This window comes from Oncorhynchus mykiss, chromosome 5, assembly GCF_013265735.2.
Source record: "Oncorhynchus mykiss isolate Arlee chromosome 5, USDA_OmykA_1.1, whole genome shotgun sequence".
Classification (NCBI taxonomy): Eukaryota; Metazoa; Chordata; class Actinopteri; order Salmoniformes; family Salmonidae; genus Oncorhynchus; species Oncorhynchus mykiss.
This window is the reverse complement of record NC_048569.1, coordinates 87,673,731-87,688,464: the sequence shown is the minus strand read 5'-3', so window position 1 is coordinate 87,688,464 and position 14,734 is coordinate 87,673,731. Positions and strand designations below refer to the sequence as shown.

At 42.4% G+C, this 14,734-nt stretch overlaps 1 protein-coding gene across 4 annotated transcripts in view; it reads left to right on the top strand.

Moving 5' to 3' along the window:
• LOC110523029 (low-density lipoprotein receptor-related protein 8-like) overlaps window positions 1-3,252 on the top strand; it is a 363,891-nt gene extending 360,639 nt beyond the window's left edge. Inside the window, exons 18-19 of one of the 4 annotated variants that reach the window (XM_036978658.1) lie at window positions 1,119-1,291; window positions 2,653-3,252. In XM_036978658.1, coding sequence (XP_036834553.1) covers window positions 1,119-1,291; window positions 2,653-2,691 — 212 coding nt within the window. In that variant the 3' untranslated portion in view covers window positions 2,692-3,252. Of the gene's footprint in view, window positions 1-1,100; window positions 2,520-2,652 lie in introns of those variants that run through there. The other 3 variants (XM_036978657.1, XM_036978656.1, XM_036978655.1) reach the window with 3 other exon arrangements.
• The last annotated feature ends 11,482 nt before the right edge of the window (window positions 3,253-14,734 follow it).

Genomic DNA, 14,734 nt, shown 5'->3' with positions numbered 1-14,734 from the left:
TTCATCACTCCAGAGAATGCATTTCCACTGCTCCAGTGGCAAAGAGCTTTACACCAGTCTAGCCAACGCTTGGCATTGGTGATCTTAGGCTTGTGTGTGGCTGCTTGGCTGTTCTGTTCTTGTGCTGCCTACCACTTCGCGGCTGAGCCGTTGTTGCTCCTAGGTGTTTCCACTTCACAATAACAGCACTTACAGTTGACCAGGACAGAAATTTGACAAACTGACTTGTTGAAAGCCACTGAGCTCTTCAGTAAGGCCATTCTACTGACAATGTTTGTCTATAGAGATTGCATGGCCGTGTGCTCAATTTTATACACCTGTCCGCAATGAGTGTGGCTGAAATAGCCAAATCCCCTAATTTGAAGGGGTGTCCACATACTTTTGGCCATGCAGTGTATCTCTCAATGATTATTTCCATGGTTAATTCTCCCTCGATATTGCTGGAGATCTTCAGATCCAAGCTATTTGGAGAGGAAAGTCTGATTGAGAACATCTTAATTGAGTGTTTACATAAGAACAAAGGGATTTCTGGGGGTTCAGGCCCTTAATCATAGAAGAGTCTCCAGTGCCCCCCCATAATAGACCAATTAGTCGGGGTCTTCCATGGGAATACCGCCACTCCACGTCTGATGGGGGAAATTAGGACTGGGAACGCCAGCCAAAGCTGAGCGGAGAAGCCAGACATATACCCTCCTCCCCAGCCCCCATTTCCTTTTCCTGGAATACCACTATACCCAGCATGTTTTGAACTTGTGTGTAGGCTACAATATGCGAGCGCGTGTGTGTGGTTTGGTTGTACATGTGCCATGCATGAGTGTGTGTGGCTATGTGTGTGTGGGCTTGGGATTGGGTGTGCTTGCTTCTGTGTGCATTTACATGGGTATATTTGTGTGTGTGTGTGTTTTAAAGAGTGTGTGTGTGTGTGTGTGTGTGTGTGTGTGTGTGTGTGTGTGTTCATTGCCGTTTGCTATGTGTGGTGATACTAGGATGTGTTTGTATGCTAAAGCACCGCTCTGTCTCCCCTAGCTGTGTTAACGCTGCCGCCGTGTGTGCGTGTGTGTGTGTGTCGCTGTGTGTGTCGCTGTGTTTCACACATGCAGTTCCTATCCTTGCCACAGTGATCATCGGCCTGCTCTGCACCGCCGGATACCTGATCTGGTGTAACTGGCGCCGGAAGAACACCAAGAGTATGAACTTCGACAACCCTGTCTACCGTAAGACCACGGAGGACGACGATGACGAGATTCACATCGGTCGTACTGGAGAGTCTATCGGCCACGTCTACCCCGCTGTGAGTGGCAGCGCTCACCAGCCATTCCTAGCCCTGCCCCTGGGGGGCGGGATCACAGACAGCAACTCCCATTGGTACTCGGGGGCTCCCATGCATCCCACCGGCAAATGAGATTGAGATTGGGTGGGACTTGGAGATAGAGAGAGGGTTGGAGTGTGTGGGGGTAGGAGAGTCTCCAAGACAGGGACAGGCTTACATCCTCACACACACACACACACACACACACACACACACTTAAGTCACAAAATCATTCCAAAAACTTCCTTGGTCAAACACAGATGTTGAGCCCTTCATCACCAGCCCACCACCACATTATCTTCTCCTTCATTCATCATATAGTCTATTGGGTCTCTATCCAGCTCCACATTCTGTGTTTTGACAGTGTGTGTCACTGTGTTGTCGTTGTGCGTTAGGGAGGCACAGCGTCCTCGGTTGTAGCTTTACTCTCTCCTCTATGAAGAATTAGTGAAGGGAGCGTCAAACCTGCTCATTCCCCTTTGGAGTGTAAATTAGGCAAAAGGGGAACAGTAACCAGAACAGAAACAGCACCTTAGATGACGGGACAATCTTTAATCATATTCATTTATTCCTGATTATTCTTGTTTTTAATGATATATTTCTCTCCATGAGCGTTTAGTTTTTCTAGCAGTGTACTTGTAAGGTATCTTAAACAGAGATCTGCTGGTAAACATGAACAAGACAGCGGTGGGAGGGGTTAGCGCTTGGATCAGTTTGCATGGTGACACGCATTGCTGTCGTAGCGTGGTAGAAACAGAGGGAGAGAGGGGTGGGACTCTGGCTACATGATAGTTTATACACACACACACCTGGTATGCTACAGTGCTGTGCTGAGAGGTCATGTTGAATACCACCTCCTCTTAAGAATGGGTAGTGGGGGAGGAAACAAGCTTCCACCTGGGCTTTCCCTCTTCTCCTCTCTCCTCTCCTCGCTTCTCCTCTCCTATCTCCTCTTCTCCTTTCCTGTTTTCTCCTCTCTTCTCCCCTCCCTCCTCTCTCCTCCTCTCCTCTCTTTATGGTGTTTCAGTTAGATAGAGACATCAGAATGTCCTGAGGTGGATCTCTGTAAGCCCTTGCAGCTCTCCCCACATCACTGCCAAATCAGTGTGCTGAGGATAGAGGGATGAGAGGAGGAGTGGGATCTGCATTAAGGAGAGCTTCTCTCTTTTGCCCTGTCTCTATGTTGCTCTCTTTCTCTCACTTTTAGTTCTCTCCCTCTTTATGTTTCTGGTCCTCTCTGTCTCAGTCTCCCTTTCAGCTCTCCTTCACAGGCACACAGACACACAGACACACAGACACACAGACAAATACTGTGGTAACGTTGTTTTATCTGCTCTCTGCAGCGCGTGGCGCTCAGTCTGGAGGATGACAGATTCCCCTGAGGGGCACGCTGTGTCTCCGCCCCGTCCCTCCATATCCCGGGGTGACCACACTGCAGAGGAGGGGGGCACAGAGAGAGAGAGAACCTGCTCATACAGTAACTGAACCCCCCAAGGATGGGGGAGGGGTATATTTTACTTATACGTGTACCCCCCAACTCGTGTCTCTAAAACACATCCTCTCTCTCTCTTACACCTAACTGTAATGTCCTACTACTTTACGACTAGTTACTACTGCGCTGTCCTCTGCTCTTCTCTTAGCCCCTCGTTAGTTAGGTAGTTCCTGTAGTTAGATGTAGTGCTGAATGCTACTGTATGTCTTACTGATGACTAACCTCATTGCCCATCAGTGCACATGTAAATAGAGGCTGGTTCTCCCTGATTGGACTACTGTACTGTGCCAGCAACAGGGGAATGGCCAGCTGTATTTAATTATTATTTTGTTTTGACTTTATTTATTGTTTGTGTTTGCTGGTGAAAATATGATTGGGCCAGGCCTGTGCCACTGAGGATAGGCTACGCATGGCTAGAGCCAAGTGGAATGAGTGTAGGGATGGGGATATTGGGGGGTATTTTGTGTGTGTGTGTGTGGGGGGGGGGGGGGGGATGCCAGAGGGCAGCGCCACAGGAAAAAGCAGCAGGGCAGAACTCGGGTGAGGGAGGATTATGGGTAATCTGCTCTGCTGGCACCCAGAGGTACACAAAAGTTACTAGATAATGACCAGGGGGAAGGGACAGGGTGGGATGGGGGTCGGAGGACGTTTTTTAAACTAGGAAGATTTGGTGATACACATTCCCTGCTGTTGGTCTCTGTATGAGCAGAGATGTTTTCTCTCTAACTTTGGAAGACGTTTTATGGACTCTGTAGAAGAGGGTCCCACTACTGATTTAAATGGAAGGAAAATGACAACCCAATGAAGAAACAGAACTGAGCACTGGATTTGTGTTAGATTGCCGGCCAGAATCACAGTTTCTGAGTTGAATACAGTTGTATATCAGTCAGGGTATCCACTAGCTTCCACTACCATTTCCTGTCTGGTTAGTTCCCATACTCACGTCTTCCATACTGAGGATATATTTCAGTATATTACAGTTCTCAGTGTAATAAGGAGTGGCTGGACTACTATAAGCGGAAGAAAGATATATTTTACTAGAGAAGACATCCATTGTTGGATTTACAGAATCAGTCTGGGTGTGGTACGCTGGATTGTTTGTGGACTATCATCCATGCAATAGCATTCTGTCTTCCATGCCATTCAAACCTGCCTAGCAACAGGTGATATCATCAGGGAGGGGACCTCTGCACCAGCACAGTTATGGTACTGAAGGAAACAATTTATTGTGATTCTGTCATAGGTTCATAATAAGCGAATAGGTACAGTGGATAGTTTTGAGTGTGTACATTTATGCTCTGCTACTGAACAAACAAACTTGACTATTTTCTTCTATAGAACTGGATATGAAGGCCCAATTGAGAGACATGGCTGTCTAAGCTCTTTCTGTAAGCAAGACTTCACTAGAGCTGTTTAGCTGTCTTCCTGCTGGTAGTCAGTACACTGTCAAGGATTCATATGAGAACCTGCTAACTGAAGGTGTTGACTTCAACTACTCCATCTTATTTCTGTAGGAAACACAGAGGCTTTTGGGAAGGAAGTGGGACACATGCTAGTGCATGCATTCACACAGAGACACAGACATACACACACAGAGACACAGACATACACACACACAGACATACACACACAGAAACACACACACAGAGACACAGACACACACAGACATACACACACAGAAACACACACACAGAGACACAGACACACACAGACATACACACACAGAAACACACACACAGAGACACAGACGTACACACACAGAAACACACACACAGAGACACAGACATACACACACACAGACATACACACACAGAAACACACACACAGAGACACAGACACACACACACACATACATACACACACACACACACACACACACACACACACACAGGCATTCACACACAGAAACACACACACACACAGAGACAGTCATACACACGCAGAAATACAGAGACACAGACATACACACTCAGAGACACAGACATACAGTACACACACACACACACAGAGAAACACACACACAGAGACACAGAAATACACACACAGAAACACACTCACAGAGAGAAACACACACAGAAACACACACACAGAGACACACACACACACACAGAGAAACACACTTACATACACAATTTGGCAGGCAGGCTGTATTTGTGGTGCTCGAGGCAGCTCGCTCAGTGGTTGATTGGCTGATTTATGATAGCTATACATCATGGCTCTCCTTCCTTCAATGGAAATGCTTGCTTCCAGGTGATGACAGGAGGATGAGAGAGAGAGGGAGGCAGAGAGAGAGAGGAGAGAGGGGTAGGCAGACAGAGAGAGGGGTAGGCAGACAGAGAGAGAGGGGGAGGCAATAAAGAAGGGGAAAGACGCTGAAGGGAGGGTCTTCCAGGATGTGCTTGTTTATGGGTATCAGTTAACAGCAGCCAGAGGTTAGCTGATCTGTATATTCATGGACATGCCGATCTAATCAATGGTTTTGCTCTCAGGCAAATCAGGTGATACAGTGCCTATAAAGTGCCTTGCCAAAGTATTCATCCCCCTTGATGTTTTTAATATTTTGTTGCATTACAACCTGTAATTTAAATGGATTTTTGGGGGGATTTCCTGTAATGGACATACACAAAATAGTCCAAATTGTTGAAGGGAAAATAAAAAAAATTACATGTTAAAAAAATAAAATAAAAAATTTAACACAAAAGTGGTGTGTGTACATGTATTCACCCCCTTCGCTATGAAGCCCCTAAATAAGACCTGGTGCAACCAATTACCTTCACAAGTCACATCATTAGTCAAATAAAGTCCACCTGTGTGCAATCTAAGTGACACATGATCTGTCACATGATCACAGTATATATACACCTGTTCTGAAAGACCCCAGAGTCTGCAACACCACCAAGCAAGTGGCACCATGAAGACCAAGGAGCTCTCCAAACAGGTCAGGGACAAAGTTGTGGAGAAGTACAGATCAGGGTTGGGTTATAAAAAAATATCAAAAACTTTGAACATCCCACGGAGCAACATTAAATCTATTATTAAAAAAGGAAATAATATGGCACCACAACAAACCTGCCAAGAGAGGGCCGCCCTCGAAAACTCACAGACCAGGCAAGGAGGGCTTTAAACAGAGAGGCAACAAAGAGACCAAAGATAACCCTGAAGGAACTGCAAAACTCCACAGAGGAGATTGGAGTATCTGTCCATAGGACCACTTTAAGCCGTTGTCTTGTCTTTGCCATCATTAAAATGAGGACCGTTATTTTATCAAATCAATTCTCTGTAATTATTATTATGTGACTAAACTAATCATGTAAATGTAATTAACTAGGAAGTCGGGGCACCAAGGAAAGTATTCAGATTACAAAGTTATAATTTTCCTAATTTAACTTCCAGATATTTTAATATCTGATCAATTAGTCTTCTAATTAATGAATTATTCTTTACCTCACGTTAGTCTCATTCCAAACATCGTAAATTATTGGTTATCTGCATGAACCCAGTCTTCACTATGAATCATCCATACATCAATTGTCTCAATCATTTATTTATTAACTAACTAAATAATCACAGAAATGCACACACAAACAAAGTAGATATGGTTACAAGGAAATGATAGGGGATGTGCCCTAGTGGGCTAAACCGGCATGGCGGCTTGGTAGACAAAAGGACTGAGAAGGACTGATAATTATAACAATTGAAATGCTAATCCTTTGCACATGAGCGTTCACTCATTCGGGAACAACTGCAATCAATATATATATTTACGCTCAGTGTGTCGTTGTGATCTCTGTTGGAATCGTCCTTCTTTCTGTTGGAAGTTCATCCGCCCATCTCTCTGCGTCCCTGGAGTCTTTGGTTAGAATGGATACTTTAGAGTAACATTCAGAAGTATTCTAATGAATAGATGTTTCGGCGGTTGTCGGTCCTCGCGTCTCATTGGTACATAATTTCTAGCTGCAGACTAGTAATTAGTATCAAAGATTTGCTCTTATTCTGTCGGAATCGATAGTCTCAGAGTTTCAACAACCATTACAACCTTAGCTTATACTCAGGTTTTCTGGTCTCAACTCAAACCTTAGCCCTCTCGGTAATCGAGGTAAGCTTAGTAGGAAGGGAAATTCCCAAGGTGGGGGTTATATCCAGAACCGTAAGAAAGGGCTGTCCCATGACGCCGAATCAATGTCTGTGCTCATGGGTCGGGCCTATGACTTAGTTAAACTACAAAGGGAATTGGAGTTTCCTTCATTAAACAGTTTAAAATCACATTACACAATTTCACAAATAGTTTCATCTTTACTCATTCATTTTATACAACAATTAGATGCAAGCCCCACAACTGAGACTCTTGTATAAACAGAGTTATGGTAATGTTGCTGTATTGTCTCTCATGAGTTTCACAAACATTAAACAAAATGGACCGGTCGAAGCTGGATTCTCCCGCGACCGTGAACACATTCTCCAAAACATGGACATTGTTCAGTTCTTAGGTTCTATGATGGAGAAGAGGTTCCTTTGTTCTCCTGTGAAACCTTCTCTCTATACTGCCTGGCCATGAGGAGAGAGACTCCTCTAGGAATTTGTGACCTGTGATAACAGAGCCTGGGTGTAGGGGGAAGGGAGAGGTGGTGAGAGAGAGGGGGGATGGTGCTCGCTATAGCCAAAGAGGGCCACGTCATGACACCGTACACTCCACAGAGCTGGGCTTTAGGGAAGAGTAGCCAGAAAAAAAGCCATTGCCTAAAGACAAAAAGAAGCAAACACGCATGTGGGAGACTCCCCAAACATATGGAAGAAGGTGATGAGACTAAAATGTAGCTTTTTGGCCATCAAGGAAAATGCTATGTCTGGCACAAACCCAACACCTCTCATCACCCCGAGAACACCATCGGCAGGGACTGGGAATTGAAGGAATGATGGATGGTGCTAAATACAGGGAAATTCTTGAAGGAAACCTGTTTCAGTCTTCCAGAGATTTGAGACTGGGACGGAGGTTCACCTTCCAGCAGGACAATGTCACTAAGCATACTGTTAAAGCAACACTCAAGTGGTTTAAGGGGAAACATTTAAATGTCTTGGAATGGCCTAGTCAAAGCCCAGACCTCAATCAAATTGAGAATCTGTGGTTTGACTTAAAGATTGCTGTACACCAGCTGGATCCATCCAACTTGAAGGAGCTGGAGCAGTTTTACCTTGAAGAATGGGCAAAAATCCCAGTGGCTAGATGTGCCAAGCTTATAGATACATACCCCAAGAGACTTGCAGCTGTAATTGCTGCATTAAAGTTTTGACTTTGGGGAGGTGAATAGTTATGCACGCTCAAGTATTTCCTGTTTGTTTCACAATAAAACATATTTTTGCATCTTCAAAGTGGTAGGCATGTTGTGTAAATCAAATAATACAAACCCTGCAAAAATCTATTTTAATTCCAGGTTGTAAGACAACAAAAAAGGAAAAATGTCATGGGGGTGAATACTTTCGCAAGCCACTGTATATGGTAACTGCCAAAATAAAGGAAACACGTAAATAAGGGATACAAAGAATATAGGTGCTTCCACAGAGGTGTGGTTCTTAAGTTAATTGAGCAATTAACATCCCATCATGCTTAGGGACATGTATAAAAATGGCCAGTTACCCATTATATTGGGTACCATGGCTAGAAGAAGAGATCTCAGTGACTTCAAAAGAGGGGTCTCAAAGGAGTTTAGGGAGATTAGTGTGTGTGTGTGTGTGTGTGTGTGTGTGTGTGTGTGTGTGTGTGTGTGTGTGTGTGTGTCAGTCACCAGATCTCAACCCAATTGACCACAGCGTTTTCAACCTCCGTCAACAAAACACCAACATTAAAGCTGTTCTGGTGGCTCGTAGTGGCTCAACACCTTATTAAAATCCATTATGTTGGTGTTTCCTTTATTTTGACAGATACCTGTAGATCTCTGTGGATTTGTGCACTGCCTGGCGCTTAACTGGTGCCTTGGAACATAGTGTATGTGTCTGTGTGTGTGTCTTGGTTTTTCCGTGTGAAGTAATTTGGATATTTCTGCTTTGATGAACTGTAAGTCAGTGCTATACTCTAATCATTGTACTGAGAGCATTCTACAGTATATAGCATTCTAGAGCTCCTTTTTATATTTTTATAGGTCTATCTATAGGTATGGCTATAGGTATATCTATAGGTATGGCTATGGGTATATCTATAGGTATGGCTATGGGTATATCTATAGGTATGGCTATGGGTATATCTATAGGTCTATCTATGGATCTATCTATAGGTATGGCTATAGGTCTATATATAGGTCTGGCTGTAGGTCTATCTATAGGTCTGGCTGTAGGTCTATCTATAGGTATGGCTGTAGGTCTATCTATAGGTATGGCTATAGGTATATCTATAGGTCTGGCTGTAGGTCTATCTATAGGTATGGCTGTAGGTCTATCTATAGGTATGGCTATAGGTATATCTGTAGGTCTGGCTGTAGGTCTATCTATAGGTATGGCTATGGGTCTATCTATGGATCTATCTATAGGTATGGCTATAGGTCTATATATAGGTCTGGCTGTAGGTCTATCTATAGGTATGGCTATGGGTCTATCTATGGATCTATCTATAGGTCTGGCTATAGGTCTATATATAGGTATATCTATAGGTATGGCTATAGGTCTATCTATAGGTCTGGCTATAGGTCTATCTGTAGGTATATCTATAGGTCTGGCTATAGGTCTATATATAGGTATATCTATAGGTATGGCTATAGGTCTATCTATAGGTCTGGCTATAGGTCTATCTATAGGTCTGGCTATAGGTCTATCTGTAGGTATATCTATAGGTCTGGCTATAGGTCTGGCTTTAGGTCTATCTATAGGTCTATATATAGGTATATCTATAGGTATGGCTATAGATCTATCTATAGGTATGGCTGTAAGTCTATCTATAGGTATATCTATAGGTGTTTAAGTGACTTTAACCCGAGTGGTCAGTATCCTAGGCAACCATGAAGTTTGTCCGGATTGCCTTTAGATGATCAAGTCAACGTGGAAACAAGTCTTCAATATCTCTCACTACTCTTATGGCATTGAAGCACACAGATCCTTCAGCCACTGGTAACAGTTGGTTGTTATTACTGAATTGTTAAAGGTCCCGTGGTTTTTTACGGCTCTGGTACAGCCTCCTAGGTCCTTTCTGGTCAACAAACCTCAGTAGATTTTTTTTCCTAGAGCTTTTGACCATCCTCTCCTCTTCTCTCACATCATTTTCTCTATGCACTTCTAATGGTGGTTCCTCAATCAGTGATACCAGACCCATGCTGCTCCATCATCAGACTCCATTGTGACTAACACCAACGCACATCACCTCCCCTCTATCTAGTTGTCACTCACACTACCAACTCTCACCTCTTCTCAGCCATTTCCATTTTGTTTTCACTATCGTTCTGGAAGGGTAGACTAAACACACTGGAAGAACTGAAGGAAAGTAGATCAAGTAGAAAAACAAGGGAGGAAAAGAGGAGAGGAACCTCTACAGAACAATGGAACACACCTCTGAGAACCTACCGATACTAAAACCCAGAGAACTGACACCAGTGATTCTGGAACCCTACGTGATTCTGTTGTTGTAGTTAATAACCCAGTGACTCTCCTGCTGCTGGTTGGTTCTTCTCTGTGTGTTTCTGTGTGAATAAGACATTGTCATGTCTCTTCAGTTCTGTTCTAGCTTTACTGGATGTTTATTACTTGAAGGATAATGTTTAGTTCAGACTCCCTTTTCATACCTGTCAATGTCATTGTAAAATGGGTGTGGAGGGGTGGGGTTGTAGTGGCGGGGGTTTGAGGTGTGTTTGGGGAGTGAAGAGAGGGAGAGGGGGGTTCATAAGGTAATGTCAAACCTTCATTCCACAGCCATATCGGAGACATTTTGTACGCTGTTTGTTGCACAAACTTTTCAAGAAGCATTCTGCACTGTGTAAAGGGGTACGTACATAGGAGGGGTTACCGATCGGTACAGTCCAATGGTTTTGAATCATGAACTTGTAAATACGTTTTCATAAAGCAAAACTTTTGATAATGTTTTAAAGGTATCTGTAAAAATAGATGTACATAAGACTCCGGGTAAAAACAGGAGTGTAGACCATATATGAATTTATTTGTACACGAGCACTGGATTTCTTTACTACTTGATTGTAACAAACATTAATTATCAGCCAAAGTGTTTTTATTCTTTTTTTCCTGTCTGTTTTTAATTTTGTTTTGCTTTTTAACAGTAAAGCATTGTAGAAATTAGGTTGTTTATCCTGTATTTAATTCTGTTCAATAGGTTTAGTTGTTTTGTGTTTTAAATGAGGGGTCATCATTTAATTTATTGGTGCCTTGTTTGTGCTCCTGTATATTTTACTTGGTTGTTTCTGTTTTGGTGTTTTGTGTCCGTAGGATGGGGAGAGGGAGTTCAAACTTAGCAACTTCTGTACTTACATGAAATATCTGTACTGTATGCCAAAATGGTCTCACTCACGTTTCTATGAAATCAAGCTGTTGATAAATATCTCTATATATTGATATATTAAATTTATAAAAATCGGCCAATTCTTGTTGTGTGTCGCGTTGTTATTGTCCCCCCCCCCCTCTTGTTTCCTGGCTTCTGTATTGAGCACTTCTCTGGAGAAAGGGAGGGTGGGACACAGAAAGAGAGAGAGTGGAGAGACAGAGCGAGAGGAGGGAAAGAGAGAGGCGAGCAGAGCGGGGAATAGAATAGGGTAACCCCAGTGAACAGGGAGTGACAGCTAGTTGGGGGTTTGATGGATTTGAAAACGGAGAGGTGGTGGTGGATATCACAGCATTGCAGCTCAGAGGGCGGGACCGTCATTGTTGCAGGGTTACTCTCCTCTTCATTGAACATGCTTCCTCAAGCCTCTCCTGTCATATCTGTCTGGTAGATACCAGAGGGACAGTCAATCTATCACAAATGTTAATAATTCATTGGAGATTAAAGACCCAGTGCAGTCAAAAACTTGATTTCCTGTCTTTTATATGTATTTCCAAACAATGAGGTTGGAATAATATTGTGAAAATTATGATAATGCCCTTCTAGTATAAGAGCTGTTTGAAAAGACCGTCCTGAAATTTCAGCCTGTTTTGGTGGGGGGAGTTTTAGCATGCCTCGTGACATCACTTTGTAAATAGACCAACGAGAGAGAGTTCCAAACCTCTGCCAATAACAGCTAGTTTTCCATTTTTCTCCTCGCCACTCAGACCACTCCCAGACAGTCCTAGCAAAATTCTTGAGTGAGAAATTGTTCTTTGTTAATAAGCTATTTTTGTTTTGTTTTGACCAATTTCATTGAAAGCAATCACAGTAAGGTACTTAATTGTTACTCAGAAATGATTTGATATTGAGATAAAATCGGCTGCATTGGACCTCTACTAACACAGAGGGCCAACATGTCTCGCTCTGTCACCCTCCGGGGGTTTTCCCTGTATTCAGTTACGTTACCAGCAAAAATATATTTTATAAATCAGATTATTTTGAAGAGCTAGATGATTACTTCTTGAATTACTTTTAAATTCAGAAAGGATGTTTGCGGAACAAATTACATTATGACTGTATTCTATTTTCTCAATGACATTCAATTCAGCATTGTGCAAGTTTAAGCAAGTCTGACCACAGATTAGCAGATGTTCCAGCAGGTGCAGTGAAATGCTAGTGTTTCTAGATCCTACCGTGCAGTAATGCAATATCAATAACAACACGCAAATCATCCAGAACGTCCAAAACAAGAACGAAATTCATAACTTATGCATTAAACAAATATCCAAAATGAAGTTGCTGAGGTCTTTTTAATGGGGGGAGGGTTCATACTGCTTTACTAAAATGTTATTGGCCAGTACAGTACTGTAATATCGTAATATATGTTATTTACATAGCAGACACTTTTACAGTGCACACATTTTGGTATGTGCCCCCAGTGGGAATCGAACCCCCACAACTCTGGTGTTGCTGGTACCATGCTCTTATATACAATATACAATTACAATACAGGTGGAAGATGTACGATGCCATCCTCAGGAGTGTGCCACCCTCCTTCAGACCATGGAGGAGGCATGCAATGATTTCAATCCAGACCTATCTCAGGCTTGGATTCATGCATGAACAATGAGGACATTTACTGCGATACTGATGAGAAACTATGGCTCAAGACAGGTTTGATAGTGCTTGCTAAACATTATGTTTCTCTAATTTGACGACACATGGAATAGAAATGAGGGAAATGTTATGTTCAGTCAATTTTAATGGGTAGTACAACTGTATTGCCTAATGTGAAAACAGTGTAATGTACTGTAATTTGCAGTACTGTAGTTTACAATTTTTTCTATTGGACTAACTCAATCTAGAAGATATCATTATGTTTGTTTTTTGTGATTAAACCAATCTAGAAGATATCATTATGTTTTGTTTTTTGTGATTAAACCAATCTAGAAGATATCATTATGTTTGGTTTTTGTGATTAAACCAATCTAGAAGATATCATTATGTTTGGTTTTTGTGATTAAACCAATCTACTTATTATATTTCACAGTAAACTTGTATTTTGGATGAATGTTTGTGTGATGATGAAAGATGTCCACAAACAAAATAAAATGAAAGACTGACTGTGTTAGAATTGATGTTTTGAAAATGTACCTCATACTTGTGAAAATAGTACCAAAGCCATGACACAAACTGTAATCTGACTGGCACCCTCATCCATTAAACTTTTGTTTCCAACCATTTGTTTCTATCATTTGTTTCCAACGCCGAATCCACTCGCTGGGGATTGGAAATGGGAAGGTAGTGGAAACTAGGTTCCTTCCTGTCTAGGGAGTTTTTCCTAGCCACTGTGCTTCTACATCTGTGTTGCTTGCTGTTTGGGGTTTTATTCTGGGTTTGTGACATCTGCTGATGTAAAGAGGGCTTTATCGATACATTTGATTGATTGATTTTGCAGTGAGTATAGAGGTGTTTCTCTCTGTTCACTTTCCCACACATTTTTTATTGTTTTTATTTATTCTTTATTGTCTTTTATTTTTGTACCTTTTTGTACTTATTTAACTAGGGAAGACAGTTAAGAACAAATTCTTATTTACAATGATGGCCTACCAAAAGACAAAAGGCCTCCTGCGGGGACGGGGGCTGGGATTAAATAAATGTAAATGAAATAGAAATACAGGACAAAACACACATCTCGCCAGAGAGACAACACAACACCACATAAAGAGACCTAAGATGACCACATAGCATGGCAGCAACACATGACAACACAGCATGGTAGCAACACAGCATGGCAGCAGCACAAAACAGGGTACAAACATTGTTGGGCACAGACAACAGGGCAAGAAGGTAGAGACAACAATACATCACGCAAAGCAGCCACAACTCAGTAAGAGTGTCCATGATTGAGTCTTTGAATGAAGAGATGGAGATAAAACTGTCCAGTTTGAGTGTTTGTTGCAGCTCGCTCCAGTCGCTAGCTGCAGTGAACTGAGAAGAGGAAAAGGGATATGTGTGCTTTGGGGACCTTTAACAGAATGTGACTGGCAGAACGGGTGTTGTATGTGGAGGATGAGGGCTGCCGTAGATTTAACCAGGTGAGTTGACTGAGAATACGTTCTCATTGGCAGCAACGACCTGGAGAAAGTTACAAAACATGGTCCTAGTTACATAGAAAACATACGCAAAGCAAAAAAAACACAAACAAAAAATACATAAGATCAATCATAAAAAACAAACACATTCTTCCTTTAAAAAGGTCCTCAGATAGCCGTCTGATAGCCGTCTGATAGCCGTCTGATAGCCGTCTGAACTGCTTCAGAGGCACCAGTTCATTCCATTTCAGGGAATTAGGTAGACCATTGCACAAGCAAGCTGCAAAATAGCTATTGGCAGATTTACCTAACCGTCGAGATCAAAGGGA